The sequence below is a fragment of the Sceloporus occidentalis genome, unplaced genomic scaffold (assembly GCF_023333645.1).
Source record: "Sceloporus occidentalis isolate IW3139 unplaced genomic scaffold, rSceOcc1.0.p SCAF_4, whole genome shotgun sequence".
Classification (NCBI taxonomy): domain Eukaryota; kingdom Metazoa; phylum Chordata; class Lepidosauria; order Squamata; family Phrynosomatidae; genus Sceloporus; species Sceloporus occidentalis.
In genome coordinates this window covers 81,313,898-81,337,581 of record NW_028316984.1, presented here as the reverse complement: position 1 = coordinate 81,337,581, position 23,684 = coordinate 81,313,898, and the positions used below count along the sequence as shown (strand labels likewise).

General features: G+C 39.2%; 1 protein-coding gene across 2 annotated transcripts in view; it reads left to right on the top strand.

The window, feature by feature from the left end:
- The window catches only part of NUP160 (nucleoporin 160), a 49,598-nt gene that overhangs the window by 14,057 nt on the left and 11,857 nt on the right, over positions 1 to 23,684 (top strand). For both annotated transcript variants that reach the window (XM_089520526.1, XM_089520527.1), the window contains 21 exons: positions 15 to 92; positions 513 to 610; positions 2,244 to 2,328; positions 3,144 to 3,212; positions 4,344 to 4,427; positions 6,411 to 6,581; positions 7,203 to 7,302; positions 8,782 to 8,947; positions 11,606 to 11,733; positions 11,853 to 12,013; positions 12,949 to 13,082; positions 13,996 to 14,066; positions 14,961 to 15,117; positions 15,639 to 15,708; positions 16,295 to 16,393; positions 17,111 to 17,230; positions 17,818 to 17,913; positions 18,039 to 18,133; positions 20,574 to 20,670; positions 20,776 to 20,881; positions 22,005 to 22,165. In XM_089520526.1, coding sequence (XP_089376652.1) covers positions 15 to 92; positions 513 to 610; positions 2,244 to 2,328; positions 3,144 to 3,212; positions 4,344 to 4,427; positions 6,411 to 6,581; positions 7,203 to 7,302; positions 8,782 to 8,947; positions 11,606 to 11,733; positions 11,853 to 12,013; positions 12,949 to 13,082; positions 13,996 to 14,066; positions 14,961 to 15,117; positions 15,639 to 15,708; positions 16,295 to 16,393; positions 17,111 to 17,230; positions 17,818 to 17,913; positions 18,039 to 18,133; positions 20,574 to 20,670; positions 20,776 to 20,881; positions 22,005 to 22,165 — 2,346 coding nt within the window. The remainder of the gene's footprint in view (positions 1 to 14; positions 93 to 512; positions 611 to 2,243; positions 2,329 to 3,143; positions 3,213 to 4,343; positions 4,428 to 6,410; positions 6,582 to 7,202; positions 7,303 to 8,781; positions 8,948 to 11,605; positions 11,734 to 11,852; positions 12,014 to 12,948; positions 13,083 to 13,995; positions 14,067 to 14,960; positions 15,118 to 15,638; positions 15,709 to 16,294; positions 16,394 to 17,110; positions 17,231 to 17,817; positions 17,914 to 18,038; positions 18,134 to 20,573; positions 20,671 to 20,775; positions 20,882 to 22,004; positions 22,166 to 23,684) is intronic.

Below are 23,684 nucleotides of genomic sequence, written 5' to 3'. Positions count from 1 at the left end.
TATATTTTGGATAGTTCTGTATATTCCAACTGGTCAGCACAGAGAGTCACCGCTATAGTCTTGATCACATATCATCACTGTTCACTTCTCAGGTGAGAATCAATAACACTTGGTATTAATGAATCTAAAGGGAGTTTAGATAAAAATGGTTTCTTCATGTTGGTCATGGTACACTGATTGGGTTTAATGGAGCTCTGCCTTCTGTCTTCGTCTAGTGTGGGAACAGGCAATGTGATGGGATGTTGGAAGGTGGGAGGAGAGTTGTACCTACTTCCTATATTCTTATTCAGTCCTCCTCTCCATGTATTGGTAACTACATGTGCCCTCAGTATTTCTCTGCAAAGCATATACCTCCAGTATTGCTTTACTAAGTATCAATAGAATTTTGCAAAGGTTTATATAGATCACTATAAAATTTATTTTCAATGTATTTTTTTTACTTATTCACTTGAGTTAATTTTAGAATTATGTTCAATGTGCTAATTGATTCATTATGGTATTTTTTCTTTTAGGAGACACTGGTTGACTTTACTTTAACTACATCTGAGATTTGGGCATTATGGCATGACGATGAAAATCAGACTACTGTGAAATACATCAATTTTGAGCAGTAAGTTTTATATCCTATCCCCATCCACCCGGACTGTTTCTGGAATCTACTGGACAATTGATTTTTCCCATGCACACTTCAGCCATATCTTTGGAAGCTATACCAAAGCCAATGTCCAATAGATACTAAATTTGACATTGAAGGGAACAATGATAATGTGAGTGCACATGTATCGGGAAACATGTCTAATGTTCTATAATTCAGGTATGGGATGTCATTTGTCAGAAAATTGTGTCAAAGAAGATTGGGATTTATTATGATTGTTAATACAGTGAGAACTCAGTATTCGTGAGGGATCCATTCTGGACCTCTTGTGGATACCAAAATTTGTGGGACCTCAAGTCCTTTTGTCCCCAATGGTGGTGCATGTTTGTGGGTGTGCTGCCATTAGGAATAATGGCACTTCGGGTGAAGGAGGCAGAGGAGGCCCCCTGCCACCCACTGGCAGTGAAAGCAGCATGGTGGGCTTTAGGTGGCTGGGGCAGCACTGAGCCAGCTGGACCAAAGGGAGGGAGGGAGGACGCAGAGGGCCATGGTGCTCAGCCCCCCCCCCCCCCCAAGAGAGGCAGCTGGGCCTGCCCGAAAGGACCCCACACCCAGCCCCCAAGGAGGAAGAGGCAGACATCAAGGCCGAGCTCAGCCCTCAGGGGCTCTGCAGCAGCTTGAAGCCTGAGGCCGGTGCCAGGATCCCGCTTCACTTGCCTTGGACTTTCTGGTTCAACAAGTGAGTGCAGTTGGGCCTCGACCTGCCATTTAGGTGAAGTCCTGTTGTAATTAATAGCAGTGTGGCTGCATGCATGTGTTGCCACTGGAGACAAGAGTTGTCCTTAATGGCAGTGTGGCTGTGTGCATATGCCGCCATTGGGGACAACAGGTGGATTGCCTTCTATGGATGCTTGAATCTGTAGATGGCAAGTTTGCGATTACTGAGGTCCCACTGTACAGCTTTTCATTATGGAAGTAAAGCTCTTTGTTTGGAAATAACCTTTCCCGATATCTGGATGTAATAGAGTGGGTCTTTGGTACCCACTGAGGTTTGGTTCCAGGACATCCTGTGGATAATAAAACCATTGGATGCTCAAGTTCCATTATATACAGTGGGGTAGTAAAATGGTGCCCCTGATATAAAATAGCAAAATCAAGGTTTTCTTTTTGAATTTATATATTTTGGGGATTATTTTCAAGCAATGGGTAGTTGAATCTGTGGATAAAGAATACGTGGATATGGAGGGCTGACAGTGAGCCAGTACAGACCGACATGAAAAGCTAGCTTTCAGCCAGCTTGGAAACTTGACATACACATGACTCACATGATGCCCGGAAGCCGGTTTCATGCCACCCTGCTGTCCACATGGCAGCCGGCTTCTGGGCACTCCGGCAGCATGGTGTGTGTTTAGACACCACACACTGCCGGAGCACCGTAATGCCACAGCAGCGTGGAAAAGCCAGCTTTTTGCCAGCACAAAAAGGAGATACATTTTACCGCTTCTTTTTGGGGCAGCAAAAAGGCAGATCGGGGCCGCGGTGTGTGGTTGCTGCAGCCCCAATCTGGCTTTCTCAGGGGCAGCTTCAAACTACCCCTTTGCAGCTGTTTGTTCCACCCTTGAATGTAATAAATTGGTCTGTATTTCAGCAATGTTGCAGGTCAGTGGAACCAGGTTTCTATGCAGCCTCTTCCAGCTGAAGAAGTGGACATTCGAGATGACCAAGATCCAAGGGTAAGGGGACCATTAACCAGCTGAAGTGATTAGTCTAGCATCTTCCTTAATTGTAGTTTTTTGCTGAATAATGGAGATAAATCCCTTTAGAGATGTAGCACAAATACGTTATTATATACAGTCAGTATTCAGTCATTGAATTTGAATGGCAAAATAAAAGTGAGGGTGTAAAAACACATTTCATATACAGGGTGATTCAGAAAGAATGGTGCAAAACTGAATCAGAACAGTTTTGCACCATTTTTGCACCATTCTCTTTGAATCACCTGGTAATATCTAAGAAAATGAAACATTTCTGTAGATAAAGAATATCAAACGTTCTGGCTGGTTTGAAATTCGAAAGACTTTGGATAATTGATATGTAAGCTCTTGTTTCCAGTTTGTTTTTATGTACTTGATGCTGCTCTCGTTCCCAGTACCCAAAGGTGTCTAGGTGCACAAGTAAATTAGCAACACATTGTAAAGAACAATTTGTGTATCTTGTATTTTGCTTACATGTTTTCATTCTTATACTATCTATATTGATTTCCTTTCATAAGCCTGTTCTGCTCTATGTTTGCTTGTTTGAGTTTTGAATTTCCAAAGTGGTTGGAACACTGAATCAATTTTTGCACTTTGATCTTGTCTGGAGTTCTAACATTTTTCATGGCTGATTTTGTATATAATGAAAATATTTCAAAGCTCAAGTTGAAAGGCCAGTAAGACAAAATGCTCTCCCATGGCTAATAGTATTGCAGGGGATTAAAATGTAATGAATTGCTTTTCAGTGAATCAAATATATGCTTAAATATTTTTAAATCGTGCTGCCTTTACAGGAAACTTTTACAGAGGCCATCTTCATGCCTGGCCAGTTTACAAATGCAGCTTTGCTTAGAGCCTTACAGGTGAGCTTGAATGTTCCTTATTTGTCCTGGGATCTGTGCAGAATAATGAAGATTGATGCTAACAAGCCAGCATGGCACAAAATGGTGGACCTGGCACTCTAGACAAGACAAAACTATACCAATTAATAGTGGTATTGAGTTAACAACGAACTTCCTGCAGTATTGGTTCAGTTTGCTGTTGCTTTATGCTGTAACAAAGTTTTATTAAATTGCATGTCTCCACCATCTTACAGCATTTTCTGCATAATACCTGTATATAGGAATGTTTGTGGATTCCATTACACAGTGAAAAGAAATGTATAACTGCTTGGAAATTTAGGAGTTCTCATGATTTAGAGAATTGATTGAGACCAAAATCCGGTTGTTAATCGCAGCTACAATAGGCCCATAGTATTGGCATATCCTATTCCCATTGATTCAAGGAATCGAATTTATTAACAGTTTGATTTACACCCAAAATAATATTCTCAATATTTGGATTGTGGCTTGCATGTGAAACAATTGAAATCAAACCTTAACTTTAGAGAAGCACAATTTATTTATAGTAAGGAAAATGGCACAATGAATATTGAAAAGCAAAAGAAATAAAAATAATGGAAAGTTTCAGGGCTGGCAGTGAGAGTGAGGAGATATCAGAACAGCTGCAGCTAGCAGAACTAAACAAGACTTATTAAATGTTAATAATTCATATAGCTAGGAGAAAATTGAATAATGGTAAGGAAAAGAATTTTGATATTAAGAAGAAGAAAAATAAAAGGGGTAGAGGAAAGTAAAATCAAATATGATCAATTTTCAGACAAACTTATACAGAAGGTTGAAAACTGAGGAGGCAATTTTCCATGAAAGGCTACTGGAAAAAGAGTACAGTTCATACTGTAGGCCACAATAGTAGCACACCTAATGGACTTCACAGTGATTTTGTGTGTTTATAGTCAGAACAGAGGTAAGAAAGGGTTGCCTTTTTATGTAAACTATTCATTTACTTAGGAAGACATCAGTGCTCTAACAGTTAATTAAACTGAACTCTTGTGATATACCATTAAGGAGGATACAGTAATTTAATTCCATGCTCACCCACCTCCTATATGGAATTATTACTGACATGTTTAATTTTCTGTAACTTTCTCCTAGATATTTTCCCAAGGAACTGAGAGACTCACAGACCTAAGCTGGGAGGAGCTGAAAAAACAAATTACTATAGCTGTGGAAAATGAGGTAAGGTTTCTCCTTCTTTTCTCCTTTTATTACTGTCCAACAAGATGATCTAACTTGTTCTTGACTACTTAATTCATAAGAAATTCTCCCAGACAATTGATCTTGTTCTGTAGCCTGTCCGGTCTAGAGGACTGTATCACTGCCATCAGCATTTTGGTTTTTATAATGGTATTTTAACCCTGTGTCCAATGTTGAAATAGAAAGTAATTGACTGTTATTGCTGTGAAATCAGACAAGGAGTCAAAATGAAATTAGAACACATCTGGAATTTCCTGTCAATGTCTACTACATGTTCTTATCCTTTCACTGCATGCAGCTGCTTTGGATGGAACTAATCTGTTTTACAGCCACTTTCTGATCCTTCTGATCCCATGTTACAAAAGTATCTGTATGAATGTTTGTAGTATGAATGGATGCTGTGTCAAAGGAAGTAGAATAGTGCTAGCCTCTGGTGCAGCAGACTGAGGGTGCATCAGCACAGTAGAAATAATGCAGTTTGACATCATTTTACTGCCACGGCTCCATCCTACAGAATCCTGGGATTTGAAGTGTTGTGAGGCATCAGAACTCTTTGGTAAAGAAGGCCTTGTAAAATGACAGATCCCAGGATTCCATAGGATGGAGCTATAATACTTAAAGTGGTGTCAAACTGCATTATTTCTAGACTGGAGATGCACCTTCAGATTTAGCTCTTAGTAATGAAATTCAGTATATGATGTTGGACTAGCAATGTCTCTTAATAATCAATGTCACAGAAGTATTATTGGTAACAAAATGTGGTGGCATGGGAAGGGAAATATATGATCCTTCAGAAGAAAGGATAAAAATGTAACAAAATAGGTCCATGGGGTATAGAAAGGAGGTGTATCTAGACTTGGCCTTAATGAAAGTCAGTTCAGGTTATCTCTTATGGTTAGCCTTAACAATATCACCCTCAGATCTCAGCATCTCCCCTAGTTCTAATTATATATCATAGATTTGTAGAGAGCCTGTAGTCTAACATTGCAGAAAAACCTTGAGCTCAAGTCTTTTAAAATGTTGTGTGCCTTGTTTGACACTCTATGTCTTAAACCATTTTAGGGAATAATTATTGAAAAAGATGTACTCTGTAGTGAGAATTAATGACAAAGTGGACAAAGACCTGGGTTTGTTATCCCATCCATGAATGGATATTTTTAGCCAAGCACAAGTTAAAGTGCTTGATTTAAGAACTCGAGTAATTGGGAAGTCTAAGGCTTTCATGGCTGGCATCCATAGTTTTTTGTGGGTTTTTCAAGCTATGTGGCCATGTTCTAGAAGATTTTCTTCCTGGTGTTTCGCCAGCATCTGTGGCTGGCATCTTCGAGTAATTGGGTTGTTTTGTTTTGTTTTGTTTCTGAAAAAGAGGACTGGAGAAAGAGGTAGTGACAGAATTATCCCACTGGCTTTAATGTCTAGACATAGGATGGGTTTTATATGGGATGGGTATTGTGATTTTAATGTTTGTAATTTTATATTGTTTTTAGCTGATATTTTAATTGTTTTATGGCACAATGTTTTTAGAATTGTTATTGTGAGCTGCTTTGGGTCCCTTCGGGGAGAAAGCCGGGATAGAAATAAATAAATACTAAGACATCCTGCTTATGTTAATAGCTTTTCTTTTATGCTTATGTTGATATCTTTTCTTGTACAGTCAACCTTTGTAACTTGCGGATCTTAGATCCACAACCTCAAATATCTGTGGAGGGGCGTCCTGCGCTATTTCCAATGGCACATGCATGGGAGTGCACCCCGTTTTAGCCTATGAGGTTTGAATATGCACGAGCCTCCATTTTCGTGGGGGGGTGTTTCAGAATGGATCCCCCGCAAAAACGGAGGGCCAACTGTACTGAAACATCATACCTATGTTGCTACATTTTCTTTAAGAGTAATCAGCCATTGTTAAAATTATGACATTTTCCAGTAATAAACAGCTAGTCTTCTCTTTTCCCTTCTCTTCACCAGTTCCAGGGCAATGTTACTGAATATGAATTCTCACATGAAGAATTTAGACACCTACAGATAGAATTCTGGTCAAAATTCTATGCTTATTGTCTTCAGTACCAAGAAGAACTCTCTCGCCCCCTTGCACTTCTGTGGAATCAGTGCACTAATATGATGTGCCTGCTAAAAAAGGTAAGCATCAGGCTCATAAGAGGTAAAGTGTATGTGTTTCTTTTACAGAGTGAGGTGTACCTGCTCAGTACTGGAGGGTAATGTTCCTAAAATATTCTGGGCTAATGCACCTTGGACTCACTTTTGTAACATTATAATCTACTGAGCTATTCAATTTTTTAATGAACGTGGAAGATATCAAGATACAAATAGACACAGGGTACTTACTTTACATTGAACTTGTATTTTAGTAATTTATTATCACAGTTTTCAAACCTTGTATCCTGCCTGTTTTCTTGAAAAGGAATGACAATATTTCACCCTCTTAAAAAGCTCAGAACATTTTTTTTTTAAAAATTGATAAAACACTTATCAATGTTATTAAAAGTTGACCAGTTGTCTTTTTAAGAAGGTTCTTACATGCTAACTGGAGCCGTCAAAATTTTAGGATCAGAGTGGAGCCCATCCTTGCTGTAGCCATTTTCTCTTCCCCAGAAAGAGTGTGTGTGGGCAGGAGAGGGTTGGTGTTTCCACTTTTAATTTGTGGAAACATCCTTATTTGCTTGGAAAGATGCAGTTTAAAGTAATAGCAAGCCATTGTGGTGTTTGAAGATTAAATGATGGATATATTTCTCTCTACAGGGATATGTGTCTTTTCTTGTGCCCTGTACCCTTGTGGACCACCTTTATCTCTTGCCTGATGAACAGCTGATCAATGAAGTTGAGAGTGTTGGTTTAGATGGTAATGGAAAGAGGTTGCAAACCCATTGTCTTAAGTTATTGTAACTCTTAATTTTCAAGGATGACAAAGCAAAAAGTCTTTATTTTTCTTTTGGGGGTAGTCCCCTCCCCCCGAAAAACAGCCAAGTTTCAGAGAGTGACTTTAGATTTGCACTAGTTTGTGTAACATTAAGCTTAGTTTTTTAAAGCAGTTGAATCCCATGCCAAATCATAACCTGTTTTTATAACTTGCTTTCAAAAGCAGTTTATCATACAGTAGTATGTGCAGATGTTAAATCCCTTGGGGCTTATGGAACTAGCTTCTCAGTTCTTTGGAATCTGTCCCACATTTTTAGAAGCTATTGCTATTTTATTTATGCCAAAGTTTGTTCATGTCTGGAGGTGCATCATCTCCAACTGCTTCTGCTTTTTGCTTTGGTTTGCAAGGTACATGACCTTAACTTGGCAGATTTGGAGGGACAGGAAGAAAAAATCTGCCCTCCACTCTTCTCAATGTAAGCTGCAGAGTTTATTCAAGAATAGTCTACAAATCTATCAATAGAAAGCTTTTGTGCTGTTTTCCCTTTATGACCAGACTTTTTCTGTCCAGTTTACTTTCCTCTTGCAGTGAGCATAAAGTGAAAAATAAACAAGATATGTTCTGCAGTTTCAAGAATTTTGGATCTGAGGAGTCACTAGGTAGCCCCCCTGAAAGTAGTAGGCTTGCACCTTCCACAATGATTTGAGCAGTGATAATGTTATTCCTTTGATTCTCCTCCCTGCCGCTACCACAATTGAATAAAAAGACCAAGAAATGCATGAGAAATGAACCATTGATTGCTATGTTCTCACTGGCCAAGATATTCTGCTGACCATTGAGAAGATCTAGAACACAGTCTTTTTCATCTGGAAAAACAGAGCTGAGGAGGGAAAATACCATTCAAGTTTCATCCACTTCACAATCTTCCCTCCCCCAAAACTGTTCACACCAAAGAGTATTTGTTTCTGGAACTGCTGTTTCCTACCATTGCTCCTTTCTCAGTCTCCTACCAGATCCGTTAATGTGTTGGTTATTGCTCAGCTCAAGAAGCTGAAAGGATGAGGAAACCGAATTGATAAAGTCCTTAGTATTTGATCTTGTCTGCTAACAAGATCACCTTCTTAGTGACTCCTTCCTCAAGTGCTTGCAACGGTTGTATTTTCTACTTGGTAAATCACCAGTTGCAAGACTGGACTGGTAAAATTTAACTATTTCTAAAATGTGCACCGTATGAGATAACTAAAGATTACTTGCTGCCTTATTTTAGAATTTCTGCTTGCTTGAGTAGATACTGGTGAATATAATATTGGCATTTTTGACTGTTGTAAAGAATGTAGAACATAAGTTTGAGTCTGCTCTTATTGCAGTCATCGTTCCGTGTTTCCAAGACAGTTAGTTATTTTATTGTCACTGATGTCTTCATTTTGAAATAACATTCTGAGCACAACTGTTTGGTTGCAGAATCTGAGTTTTCTCATGATCTTGTGAGTCTGGTTCAATGCCTTCAATTAATTGGTGAATCAGTTAATGTGGAGATGGCACTCACAATGGAAATGGCTTGCTGCCGTCTTCAGTCTCCGGAGAGAGCTGCAGAACAGATCCTTAAAGATTTGATTGCTAATGACACGTATGTATGGGCTCTCAGCACTGTATGCTTTTATAAAGATTGATGTGCTCCTTCTTAAACTGTTAAGTAGATTGAATATTATAAGGATGTACTGTGTACATAGTTCTGGTTGGTGGAAATTCTAGGGTTAATTCCCTCCCTCTCTCAGATGATAGAAGCAGCCGAGTTGGTGTCATACCTTATGAAGAACTACTCTTACAATTTTGTTGGTTTCCCCTTTTCCAGCAATGGAGGTGGAAACATCCTATAACGTGGGTTGATTCTATCTCTTGCTCCGAAATAGGCAGGAAAAACAGACTTGAAGGAGTCACCACCAGAGGGAGCAACCCCCACCATCCCTCAGTCTTTTTCCTGCCTCGCTCCGAGTAGGCTGTGTTTTTCCTTTTCTCCTCCTTCTTTGTCTTAAACACTTTAATATTTCTTCTAATATTTCTTCTATTTTTCTTATATTCATGATCTGTTCTCTCCTGCCTTGGCAACTACCTGCAAAAACAGCTATGTTTTGTCTAGTCTTGCTCTATCCTTTTGACTTTCCAATGGCTGAAACAAAGCCAGGCAGGGAGAGACAGTTCAGAAGCTGCTGTGCTGTGAGGCAATTAAGCCCAACTCCAACATGAAAGAAGAATTCAGCCCAGCCATATCTGGCTGAAGGCACTAAAGGCCAAAGAGCCCAGGTGCGGATGGAGGAAGGAGATCCCTCTGTCCTTGACCTGATGTGCTCTGCTGCAATCTCCAACCCTGGCAAGGGGTCTGCTCAGTGAGATGGACATTTAATTTAAATAATCTTATTCTATTTTTTTGTACAAGTTTTTTTCCATTGACATACAAATATAACATAGGCCCCATACAGACAGTTCAAAATAAAGCTGCTTCAGGTCACTTTGGAGGTATGCTGTTTAAATGATGCATGCATCATAAGAGCCCAGAAGCCGCGCCAAAGCCACACTCCAGTCCTTAGGACTGGATCGTGGCTCTGGCGCGGCTTCCGGACTCTTAGTACGCATGGATCATTTAAACAGCTTACCTCCAAAGTGACCCGAAGCAGCTTTATTTTGGCCTGTCTGTATGGGGCCATAGTATGCAAATCAGCTTCCTCTTCCTCTCATTCTCACTTGCAGATCTTATTTTGTGAGCCTAAATATATACCACATTATTCTTAAAATGCTGCAGAGGAACAATCCATAAATATGTCAGCTGTATGCTTCTCACGCTAGCTTCAGAGGGAGGGGTCATGTAATTTTGTCCACTCCTTTCTCTCCCCCTCATTTTTTTCCTACGCTGTCTTGCCAGCTAGTACAGTTTCTGTGTCCCTTCTTTCACTTCTAAAATCTTTTTCTTCTCTTTCAATTTTTCTGAATATTTATGGCCGATTTGGTTTCTGTTTACTTTCAATTACAGACCTCTCTCCCCTTTAAAATTAAATTTAAATTTAAAATGGTATCAAAAGTTTTATTTGGGCATTTAAAGAAGAAAGAAGGGACCTATCAGCTTCTCTGCTGACATACTGGTGGTCACTGTGGGTATAGTCCATCTTCAGAGTACCGATTGATAGATCATATATTATTTGTATTATTCCAAACACATTTCCCCAAAAAGATGTTTGTTCCTGTGGTGGTTTGAGTCCAGAGTTTTCATGAGTAGCTTAAACAATAAAAGGCTCCAGTTTTCTTCAAATATTTTTCTTAATTTCTTCTCTTGCTAATCTGACTTTGTATTAACTTTTCTGATAATGCTCTGGGATTGCCCCCCCCCCCCCCAATTTAGCCTTAATTGTATAGAGAGATCTTTAAATGTTTCCAAAAATTTTTGATTTTCGATTTTGCTGCTCTTAAAAAAGATGCTATGAGGTCTTTCTTTGAAAATTTTTTACTTTCTTTTTTACCATGAAAATTAATACTATAGCTGCTTTGTAGCGTACAGTTTGCCCTGTAACATGTGCGTATCCAGTTTAATACTTTCTCTTAGAAACTAATTGTTTTTGGACGGGTTAGCCATATATGTTGCCGGTCTCTTGTCAGTCCCAGAAGGATCTGTGTATGTTACCAGTCCCAGAAGGAGGGGCCTCTGGCTGCTCTGGCCACAATTGCACCAGGAGCATAGCGACTACACAGCTCACTTTGAAAGCAAGAACGGATTTAATCCGCTCCTAAAAGGTCCCATTCTTGCCCAGTAAGCGCAGCTTTGACACGGGTTCTGGCCACTTTGGGGGGAGTTTGTCATCTAAAAACCACACCCCCAAAGTGGCCAGAAGCTGCTTTATTTGGCTGGTGTGTTTTGGGCCTAAGGCTTCAGTAATTTTTCTGTTAAGAAGCTGAAAGATGTGGCTCCTTAAAAGATTAACAAACAGCTGGAACACTGGGTTTCTAGCAAAGGCTTAAACAAGTTTGGGTCATGTTCGCATTAAAAAAAAAATTCTCTGGCTCAATGGTGGGCACATAAATTCAGAGTAATGCAGTGTTTTTGATGTGCAGTTAATTTTTCATTGATACTAGGCATATGTATCTTGATGATTTTGGTAGTTTCAAATTGATTTGTATTTTATAGTTTCATATCCTGATGATGGCAAGGGAAGCAGTTTGTCTTTTGTCCTGATTCATGATTTGTAATGTCTCAATATATTTTATGCTTGCTCATCACATATCATTTGTTCTCTTGTAGGGAGAATCTGATGGAGGATATTAACAGCAAATTACAGGAGATCAGAAATCCGATCAGTGCTATTGGGGTGCTTATTCGTGAAATGGACTATGAGACAGATATGGAAATGGAAAGAGGATTCAATATTGGTGAGAGACAAGACCTACCCTTCCTTTCACTGTCATTTTGACTAAGTGGAAACTGCTTACACCTGTAGACGTACATTTTTGCCGTTTCATCTTTTTTTCTCTTTTTTTCTTTTCCATAGTTCAGCCCCTTAATGTCCGCATGCATCTTTCACAGCTCTATGGTAGTAGCACAACAGTCAATATGATATGTCGGTGTGTGTACAAGATGTCTATGACCCGCTTCTTTATTTGTCGGGACTTGTTGATTTTACAACACCTCTTACTGCGGCTTGGAGATGCTGTGAGTATAACCTAGAGGTGACTGTGTAGTCTCAAGCACTTCCATCCTTAGGAATCCCAAAACATAGTGCACATAATTAGAAGAAGAACATATATTTTCTGATAAAGGAGATAGTTGTTGAACAAAAATAGAAACACTATAATGCGCTGTATAAATTGCTGCAATTTATTTATTTATTTATATTTTACTTTATTACTTTATTTCTTTGAATTTATATCCCACCTTTTCCCCAAGATGGGATTTCAGGGTAACTTACATTAATTTAAAAAAAGATAAAGTTAAAATATTATTTTATAAAAGTTTAAAAGAATTAAATAATAGCTTTATTTTAAAAATATAGTTTAAAAGATTAAAAATACAACACACAACATTACAGATATGCTACTACTCCATAATTAAAATCCCAAGGAAGAGGCGGGATGCTATTGTTGTTGTTGTTGTTGTTGTTGTTATTATTATTATTATTATTATTATTATTATATTCAGAGGCCTGCCTGAATAAAAACGTCTTCATCTGTTAGTGGAAAGAGAGCAGGGAAGGAGCCAACAACCCCTCCCATGGAAGGGAGTTTCACAGTCTTGGAGCTGCCATGGAGAAGGCTTTTTCCGAAGTACTCACCAAACATACCTGTGAAGCCCTTCCCTGCAGACATTAAAACTTGCACTGGGTTGTATAGAAAGATACATTCTGGCATAAAGTCTGTTAGGCTGATGCTTGTTGCTGTTTGGTTTTGCTGACATGAACTATTTATCGGAAAGGATTAGACTTGGATTCCCTTTTAGTCTTGGTTCTAAATTTTACCTCATCTCTTCTGTTACACCTGAGGCAGGGAGGATGATACCACAAGGATTTGCAATCATACATTTGCTGCCTCTATTCTAAATGGTATAAAATTTCTTGACCATTGCTTTCCATTTAATGATTAATGTTTTAGGTGGTTTTGGGAGGAGGCCAGCTATTCCACACTCAGCAGAATCTGCTGCATCGTACTTCTCTTTTGCTATTATCTTATTATGTGATCAGGTGGGCAAGTCAGCGTTTGGCATCAGATGTTCCAGTTGATGAACTGTAAGTTTTTTAAATGTTTGGTTTGTTTCTAATATGAAAAGAAGGCATAGTCCATCTCCCATCATTTGGTGAAAGACATTTTGATAATAGAAAGTAGCTAATTTAGGCAAGCTTAACTCCTGTCAGGACTATAGATGCCAGCCACAGATACTGGTGAAATGTCAGGAAGAAACTCTTCTAGAACATGGCCACATAGCCCGAAAAAACCACAAAAAACTATGGATGCCGGCCATGAAAGCCTTCGACCTGTCAGAACTGTTTCAGAATCATGTTAACTTACTGCTGCTTTACAGAAATCAATGTCTTCCAAACAAGATGGTTTGCTTTCATCAAAGATGACCTTGGTCAGAATTGGCAGAATCAGATTTACATGGAATTTTGTGGCAGAAAATATGTTTGTCTGTCTTTAAAACATAAAATGCTCCCAGAAAATATATTCTGGAGATAATTAAAATTCTTTTGTAACAAGAAGGAAGTTGCATTCTTGCTTATACCTGTTGCATCCTGAATGTAATTTCTAGTCTAAGGATCCATTTACATCTGTTTCTGTAGAACCTTATATTGCATTTATTATGCCATTTTCTCATGAGCAGTATTTTCATATAAAGATAACTTCTGGGGGAAACCTAACTTCTTTGGGAGGCTGTTTACCAAGGGGTAAGCTTTGTTATATGTTGGAAGTGTTCCATACCAACATGACCAGTAAAAGCTGCCATTTGAAGATTTTCGTGTATAAAATAGAGTGAATTTTTCCTGATTATTTAGTGGTAACCTCATTGTGTTTTTGGAATGCAAAATGTCTCTTCTACTCATCATACTTTATTTATTTTTTTGTGATGATGAGTTGGTAGACTAGTCTGGTGTCACAATATAAAATTAGTTATCTCACCTTATAAATATTATCTGTCCTTAGGGAATCCAACTTACAGCATCTTTCTGTATTAAAACTGACAGATTCTACAACTCTAGCACCACTCAAACTAGGTAAGATGAAAAGATATCTTTGGAGGTGGGATTCATTATCATGTTGATAAAGTTTTATATATCTAACTAGTTACACATTATTTTGATAATCAATACATATTACCAGAAGTACCCAACTTAAGAGTTGGAAATCTTTTTTTTTTTTTAAATTAGGTTATTCACAATTTGACATAGTCACATAATTGAACTATCTTTTTAAGAAAATAAACAAGAAACTCACTGGGCATTGCATATTATTTCAAAATCCTTTAGGTCCTCCCACTTTTGTGTTCTTTCCTTTCTGTCTGCTATTTCTCCTCACTCTCCAATTTTCTCACTGGTCTTTTCCTCTTTCTATGTTGGTTCTGATACAACTTTTCTGCCTGCACAGTTACTAAGACTGTAAAACTGTCTGTCTCTTTGACTATCTTTTGACTTTTTTGAAGGGTTTGGGGAATCTAGAGGTCCTCTGATTTTTAGAAAATGCATAAATGTGTGCATTGGTAGATGCTTCTACCGTCATACATTAGAGAGAGATGATTACAAAAATATACATGTTGGGCAAGTGTTTACAAAATGGTGTGGGACATTTTGTGTCCATGAAAAGCATACATTTCTGTTCAAGCTTTTGTTTAAAAGTGGAAACTGATGCAGAACCAGAACCAAAGAATTTGTAATTTTTTAAGTTAACCATTCTATAAAATGTAACAGGATTATCCATGTCTATTCTTTTCTGTGTGGATTTATTGGAAATGAAAGACAGAATAACAATTAAACTGAGAATTAATTTCTGGAATTTGTTTACTGTCATCATTTTATACATGTAAGTGACAAGTGCAGCCTAAAAGCATGAGAAGCAGTTTTTCATTGCACTGTTGTCTTGATACTAACAACACTTCAAAATATTTTTTTTAGTGTCTGGCCCTCAGACTATTGTGGAGCTCTTCTTTCAGGAAGTAGCCCGAAAGCACACAATATCTCAGCTGTTCCAGTCTAATGCAGCCCTGGATGCAGCGGGTTTGAGTTGGCCTCAAATGTTTTCTGCTATTTGCGGTTATCTACTGCAATTTTTGTATCCTTCAATTGCATCTTTTATCTGAACAGTGGAATGAAGCTATATTTTCATCTAGTCTATAACATAGTAGATGTTGACCTTTCAGTTTATCTTGGATTAGAGAGAACACCTCTGAAGTACATGGAGATCAGAGAAATGATGGATCATACAGTAAACCGTCCATCTGCTCTAGATGCAAGGCCTAGTTAAGCAGTTTACCACAAAAAATTATAGGATGAAACTGATGGAGTAACTTTGTTGGGGAAATGCTAAGATATTTACTACCTGTTGTTCTCATGGTATTATTATTATTATTATTATTATTGCCATTTATTTATTTATTGGCCTCACGTTTTCCATTTTATGTCCCATTTCTGATTCCCTGATACCAGCATTTTCATTTGTGTGTGCATTTGTGCCAGCTGTGAACAATGTGATTATTATTTTTTTTTAAAAACGTTAAGGCTTATTTTATATTAATCTGGAACCCACTGTCTTGTCATCTAGTTAAGTACTTATATTCCTTATATAGTCTTCAGGTGGCCAAGTAATCCTTGTTTTCTTTTCCCTGAATGTTTGATGGGAGCGTGTCAGTATGCTCAATTGCAGGTAAGACAATTGTGGAAAGTTTTGTAAATTATTCTTTAAGTCAGGGATGGTGAATGTGTGATCCTTTGCTATTGGTTGTACTGCCTATGGCTGATCAGAGTTGCAGTCCAGCAATATCTGGAAAATCCTCATGTTCCACACCTTAAAACTGCCCATGTCTATAAAAGGTAACAGTAGGGTTCCAATTCCAGGTTACCCTTCCATGTTTAAAGGAACTTTCCCTGTTTCTGGGGGGACTTGAATCAGGGTAGAAGCATCCCACTGGCAAAACCAGGAGAAGTGGTTTTGTATTGATTACCACCAGCATCTCTGTCAATCCCTTACTATCTGTATACTTCTCCAGACCATTTCTCAGTCCTCTGGAATTTTCTGTGGGGAAAGAAGAATCTGTCGCATCTGTCAGTTGCAACAGTCTGTGGGCAGACTTCCTCTTACTGTAACCTAGGATCCAAACCCAGAATCCAGCCTAGCTACTTGCCAGCACATATTTTTTTAATTGGGTTTCACTGAAGAAAGTTAATTGGGGATGCGGAAATTAAGAGAAAAACTTGTTCTGTCTGATTATTGATTGTTACTTTTGTGACAGGAATATATTCGTTTGCTGGAACCTTGGTGTCATGTGAATGTAGGATCATGTCGCTTTATGATGGGACGCTGCTACCTTGTTATGGGAGAAGGGCACAAGGTAAAAATAGATTTCTATACTACTTTCTCATTTTTGCAAAGCAGTGGATGTATTGACAGATAAAAAGAAAGAGTTGATTTGGGTAGTAATTGTCACAGCAAAGGACAGGAGATTCTCAGTTTCTTTTGAAAAGTATGATGTCTGCAAGCCAGTCCAGATTTGTGTAATTCTGAAAACAAATAAATGCCAAAAAACCTACACTAGAATTTGTGTTCTTTACTCAAATGAGTTTAACTATAGAACCCTTAAAGCCAGCGTGGTGTAATGGCTTGAGTGTTGGACTACAACTCTGTTGAATCAGCCATTGAGCAAGTCACACTCTCAGCTTCAGAGGCAATGGCAAACCACCTCTGAATAAATCTTGCCAAGAGAACGTAGTGATAGGTTTGCCTTGGGGTCACTATAAGTCAGAAACAACTTGAAAGCATATAACAACAACAATAAACAGAACACTCACCTTTCTTGGTAGGGTGATACAATGTTTTTCCCCAGCCTTCGAGTAAAAGCTTTTTGTGGGTACTGGAAGCTATATTAGGAACTTTTGATCCCTTGTTGTAATTTCATATTTTGAATGAAAATTAAAATTAATTTCCCATTCTTCTACAATGAGAAGTGACATTTAAGTATCAGTTATGTAGTAGTAGTTGTCCAGTATAGGGCTGATCTGATTCATTTTGCAGTATTTGAAAAATGCTAACCTTTCTTCTTTTCTTCCAGGCTCTGGAGTGTTTCTGCCAAGCAGCCTCAGAAGTTGGAAAAGAGGAGTTTTTAGACAGGCTAATTGGGTCTGAGGATGTAGAAATGGCTTCAACTCCAAGGCTTCAGTATTATGACAAGGTATTTTTGTTGCCATGCAAAAATTATTAACATTTATGTTGCTGAAAGCTTCACAAAAAGTTCAAGTTCAAGCAAGTCTTGCTTTATGTTGAGGTTGTGTTGCTGAAGTTGTGATGTAATTCCAATTCCTCAACAAGCAAAGGAAACCCCATCCAGCCATACCAAAACTTCAAGATTCTGTTTCTTCCTCCTGCTCATTCCCTCCCCCCCCCCCCCCCCCCGCTAAGCAGGCAAAGGAAATTCCTTCCTCCAAATGAAGATCCAGATTTCTTCCTCTTCCTCCTCTCACTTCCCTTTCTAAGCAGGTGAAGGAAACCTCTTCCTTCCAGCAACATCAAGACTGCAGTTGCTTTCTACCTTTCCCATTCCTCCAGCCTAGATAGGTAAAAGAAACCCAGTGTACTCAGATTTTCTTACTGTTCAAAACTTCACACCAAAACTCCAAACGGCACTCTCACCTCACTATCCTCACTTTCCTCAACTGCATATACTCACTGGGATTGGTGTACATTGTGGGTGAGACTTGTGTTTTGTAAAGTGGAGCAATGCAAATTGTGAAACGTTCGTGATTGAATGCCCTTCTCCAGGTTCTGCGTCTGTTGGATACCATTGGTCTGCCTGAGCTGATAATTCAGCTGGCTACTTTAGCAATCACAGAAGCAGCTGATGACTGGAGAAGTCAAGTAAGTAATTTCTCCCCAGTTCTGAGATGTCCACCCTTCCCATTTTTATACTGTTAAAGCATCATCTATTTTTCTAGCTGGTTTTAGGTTTTTGTAATGACCATATTTGCATGTTCGTTTTGTAGGCTACCTTGAGGACTTGCATTTTCAAGCACCACCTGGATTTAGGACATAACAGTCAAGCTTATGAAGCTTTGACCCATAATCCAGATTCCAGCAGGTAATATTGCCCTATCTTTCAGTTTATACCTACATGCTATTTATAAAGTACTAATCATTGAAGGATGTTTACATTCTTAAAGATAGCTGGAAACTTTAGCAAGGATCTAAAGTGGCATGTGTTTATACATACAGGGAACATTCGCACAAACAGCTGAAATTTGATTTCACTTGTCTTTTTTGGCAGTTCCCATTGTCAAAGTACAGTGGTCCCCCGGGTTACGAAATTAATTCGTTCCGCTGCCCTTTTCGTAACCCGGAAGGCTTTCGCAAGCCGAATTGCCATAGGCGCTAATGGGGAAAAGCCGCGATTTGGTGCGAAATAGCGCCGAAAAGCACCAAAAGTTTTTTCGTAACCCGAAAAAACTTTCGTAACGCGGAACAGTTTTTTTAAATAATTTTTTTTCGTAACCCGGGAATTTCGTAAGGCGGCGCATTCGTATCCCGGGGTACCACTGTACTTGTTTTTCTTGATGGGAAACATGATAGTGGCCTTTCATTTTAGCTGGCATCCAGAGTTATCAGAAAACAAGTGCTGAACCACTATAATTCCTAATGCCTCATAATGCTGCTGCTTGCCTTTTCTAAAGGAAATGTTTATTTAAATGACTGTCAGGATAGATTCATAGACTGATTCATCCTCATTTGTATATCTTGTAGTATGATTGATGTATATAGAATTCCCATTTATGAAAGGGGTTCTCTATTGTGTGTGAATAAAATGTGTTGAAGACTGTATGATGGTCAGAGGGATGTATCTCTGATGGACTGTTGCATTAGATTGTGGGTTAACAGTGCAGCTTTATCATGATTTTGCAGAGGCTTGGCAGCCAGCTGCTACTTCTAGTTGTTATGTACACATTGCACTTTCTTGGCATATGCAGAGAATTTTGGGAAAGGGATGTCTGTTTTCACCATACATTTGGGTAATAGAGAAGGTTGGAAGCAGCAAAAGAAATTCTTGCCACTTCTGACTTTCACCAGAGCCAGACTTAAAGAAGTGGTGAGATGAAAAGATGCAAGTAAATGGGAATGAATGCTTGTCTGATATGCCTCAATCTTCTTTGAAGCTTTCTGTAGAGAACTCAGTGGAGCATGGGAGTACTTTTTGTTTCTGGTATTTTGGGAAGGGTGAAGTAGTAGGAAACGAACAGCTCTAATTGGCAATTTGACACTTGTGTTTCTGGACCTCTCTGCATATCTGAAAGCCATCCTTGGCCCTATACAAATGGGCCCTTAGGACGTCTTGGCGATGTGCTAAGGTTGCCTCAGTGTGTTGTTTTCAGACGCCCCACAACCCTAGGACGTCACCGGGACGTCACAGCTGTGTGGCGCCGTATACATGGCGCACACAGCTGTGACGTCACTGCTGTGCGCCGTCTAGATGGGCACGTGTGGCAGGCAGTTTGTGGCAGCGCTAAAAGGAGCTGCTTTTCAGCGCTCCTTTTCTTTCCGCATAGCCGCACCGCACAATTTGGTTGCTGCAGCGCGGTTACGCGGAAAAGAGAGGTGGCTCCTGGTCGCCTCTTTCTGGTGGTCTGTATCCCACCCTAGACTGTATATTAAAGATAGAACTTTTATATTTGAACCACAGTCTCAACCATTCAACACATTTCAGTGTTGAACTAATGAAATGTGTTCCTTACTAAATGTAGTGAGGAAATGATGAATGTCCTTGTGCAAACTGGTTCAAATGGTTTCCATCACGTTATCAAGGTAGGGTGAGGTGGTTGTCTTAGGCAGGAGATTTTTTAGAAATATGAAAGAGTAGTGAACTGTTAGCCATTAAATTGGTTGAAGTTTTACTGTCAGGGATGAAGAGAGAGGTGCTTGTAGGATTTTCTGCCCTATGTTCCAAAATATCTCAGTTGGCTGTTGTGCAGCTAGACCTGGGCAAAAAGAGAGAGCCAGCATGGTGTACTGGTTTGACCTTTGGACTATGGCCCTGGAGACCAGGGTTTGATTCCCAGCTCAGCCATGAAATCCACTGGTGACCTTGGGCAAGTCATATGCTCTCAGCCTCGGGAAGGCGAAAGCAAAGCCCCTCTGAACAAATCTTGTCAAGAAAACATCATAATAGGATCACCTTAGGGTTGTCATAAGTCATAAATGTCAGCAGCATGACAAAAGTAGCAGCAAAATGTCTTGGACTAGTCCTGATAATGACAAATCACTACATATTGGTAGAAAATGAATTGGCAACACTGTTATAGTATAAAGTGTAGGGAGACCAACCCTCTCACATTTTGTAGTAAGTGTAATACAAATCTTTCTTGGATTTTACAGCTAATCAGTGGCTTATTTCTTGGAGACCAAAAGAACAACTTACACTGTAACATAACCCTTTTGATTATGAATATTTAGTTATAAAATATATTTGTTTTTCAAACAACTCATTTTATTATAGTGATTGAAAAGAGTTGTTTTTTCTCCATTCCTAGGCAATTGGATTGTTTACGTCAGTTAGTTGTAGTTCTCTGTGAGCGGTCCCAGCTCCAGGATCTTGTGGAGTTCCCATATGTGAATCTTCACAATGAGGTAAATATTGAGTGTTACAGAATGGTGTGAGGTGTGTTTGATGGGAGTAAGGGAAAATTCGAAGACATCTTCATGTGTATCTGATAAGTATTCTCTGTGTTATAGGTCGTGGGAATAATTGAGTATCGTGCTCGGGCAGTAGATTTGATGACCCACAATTACTATGAATTGCTTTATGCTTTCCATGTTTATCGCCATAACTACCGGAAAGGTATGATTGTTTAACGAATTGCCTCAGCTGTTCAGATACTTGTTTATGTGGCATTTACTAGATGAAGATTTGCCGTACAGGTCAATTGAAATTTGTGTTTGTTTCTACATTACAATCACAAACTAAGTTTTGGCGATGGTTTGCAATTCTTGATTGGAGAGTCCAGTCAACCCTCTGTTTTTGTGGGGATCCGTTCCAGGAAACCCTCCCCCCCAAAAAAATTAGAAACTCAGAGATATTCAAGCCCCAAAGTCTTGAATGGGGGTGCATGTGGGCACACACCTCATTTTAACCCCCTCCGTTTGCTCCTTGCGAGTAAGCAAGGATTGCAGATCTGAAATCGTGCAAACGGAGGGGCAACTGTAATTGTAAATCATTGGTTGCTAGTTAGAATGAAACAGCAAGCATGAAAATCTTTTACTTGGTCATGCAATGCTAACATGCTGTGTAAGCCAACACCATGAAGAATTAATTTCTGATGTGTTGTGAGGGATTTTAAAAATGAGGTTATATTATCAATATAACTATCAATATTAGTTAACTTTAGTATATAAGAAGATTTCTCTGAGATCAGCTGAGGTGCACTCAGCCTGCTTCAAGCACTGACACTTGTTTGTTGACCTTGCACATAAAGCACAGGCTTCTATCTCTATATCTTTGCTGTTTTTATGTGCTGAGATGATGTGTTAATACTGGACTTAGTCTTCTGGTTTGCCAGTAGATTCTTTTCTCCTGGAAATCCTGGGAACTGTAGCTTTAGTGGCAAAATACTGGGGATCATTTATAAAAATCTTAGCATCCCCACTAAGCTGTTAGACCCAGTTTTTTGAGAAAAGCCAGGATAGTTAGACTGATACAAAATTGTTGTGCTCTAAGACTCCCAAATATTTTATCAATTGGCCTACGTTTACGCATAGCAATATCTCCTATCCTAATTTGCAGACATTTTACAAGTGTACCTGTACTGGCTATTTTTATTTGTCTACCAGTCTTAGATTATAGATAAGAGTTCAAATTGAATTATACCTCTTATTTCTACCATGACTGATTCCATCTGACAATGGCACATTTCAGGCTAGGGAAAATGTAGCTATTTTGATGGATTATTTTATTCTTTCTTTAGCTGGAACGGTTATGTTTGAATATGGAATGCGCCTGGGCAGAGAGGTTCGCACACTTGCTGGACTCCAAAAGCAAGCCAACTGTTATCTTGCAGCTCTTAATTGTTTGCGATTGATTCGCCCTGAATATGCATGGATAGTACAGCCAGCTTCAGGGGCAGTGGTATGGAACTTCTCTTTTTCCCCAGATTTTTCACTTTGGCTAGAGTTATTGCACATTCTCCTTTTCCTGGACATGTCTTCTTTTTCCGAACTAAAATTTCTGTCTGGGTAGATTTTTACAATGTCTTCTGCTGCTCTGCTTCCTTCCCATCAGCACTGCCTCCTGACAGCTATCTCACCAGCTGTGTTGAGAGTTCTGCTAGGAGAAGGGATGGAGACCAGCGAGTGTAGTGCTCAGAGAAAAAATGAGAGCTACTTAGGGTTAGCAGAGGAGAAGGGAGAGATAGCTGGAGGGAGAAGGCAAACTGGCCAAGCAAGGTGGCTGAGTTGGGGGCAATGGAACAGGGCTGCTTGGTGGAGCAGGTGAAGCATCTGAACCAAGAGATGGGGAAGGGAGAAAGGAAAGACAAAATTGTTATCATTTAAATATGAAGGTTAGGAATATTAGCAGTTAGCTTATATAGTAGGTATATTTAAAGTCAGAAGCAGTGAGCTAGTATAGTGTAGTGGCTTGAGTGTTAGACTTTGACATTGGAGACCAGGGTTGGAATCCCCACTCAGCCATCGTAACCAATTAGGTGAGCTTGTGCAAGTCACACACTCTCAGTCACAGGAAGGCAAAGCCAATCACCTCTGAACAAATCTTGCCAAGAAAACCCCATGATAGGTTTGTCTTAGGGTCATCATAAGACAGAAATTACTTGAAGGTATACAACAACAGATTTAAAGTGAGAGTTGCCATGGCAATTGGTAGTCTTGGAGTAATGATTCTCCCCCCCCCCCCCCAAAATATGTTAATGCTGTTACTGGCAGTCTCTCATAAAGGCCAACTAAGGTGCTAGCCACAGATGCTGGGAAAATGTCAGAAACGAACTCTTCTAGAACATGGCTACACAGCCCGAAAAACCCACCAAAAAACAACAGAAACAAAGTTGGAAGGCTGTTCTGCATATGTTAATCCATTTGCATTATCTTACTATTCAGAAGCTTTTATTATTATTTATTATTATTAACCTTTATTTATGAAGCGCTGTAAATTTACACAGCGCTGTACATACAATCTTTTTAGTTAGACGGTTCCCTGCCCTCGGGCTTACAATCTAAAAAGACATGACACAGAAGGAGAAGGGAGTGGTGGAGGGAAAGAGTATGGCTTAAGTGGGGGACAAAATGGCAAAGGTAAAATTGAAGATATGCAGACTGTGGATGGTGAGAAATACTAATATGAGGAAGATGATAAGGAAGATGATAAGCTTTCCTTCTGCTGTGGTCTTTGAGAGTCTCATATATTGTACCATGATTCTGCTTTGGCATCTGCAGACGTAAGCACTAGAATCATATCACATGTTTAAGCTTTCCTCTGGAGCCATAAATACTTGAATCATAATAGGGCTGACACAAACTGAAAAACTGAGGATACTACTCAACATATTCATGCAGTGAGATCTTGGGAGGACTATAGACAGTTCTGATCTTGATTACAGAATAGTGGCAGAATTGTAGAATCTACAGTTCTCTGC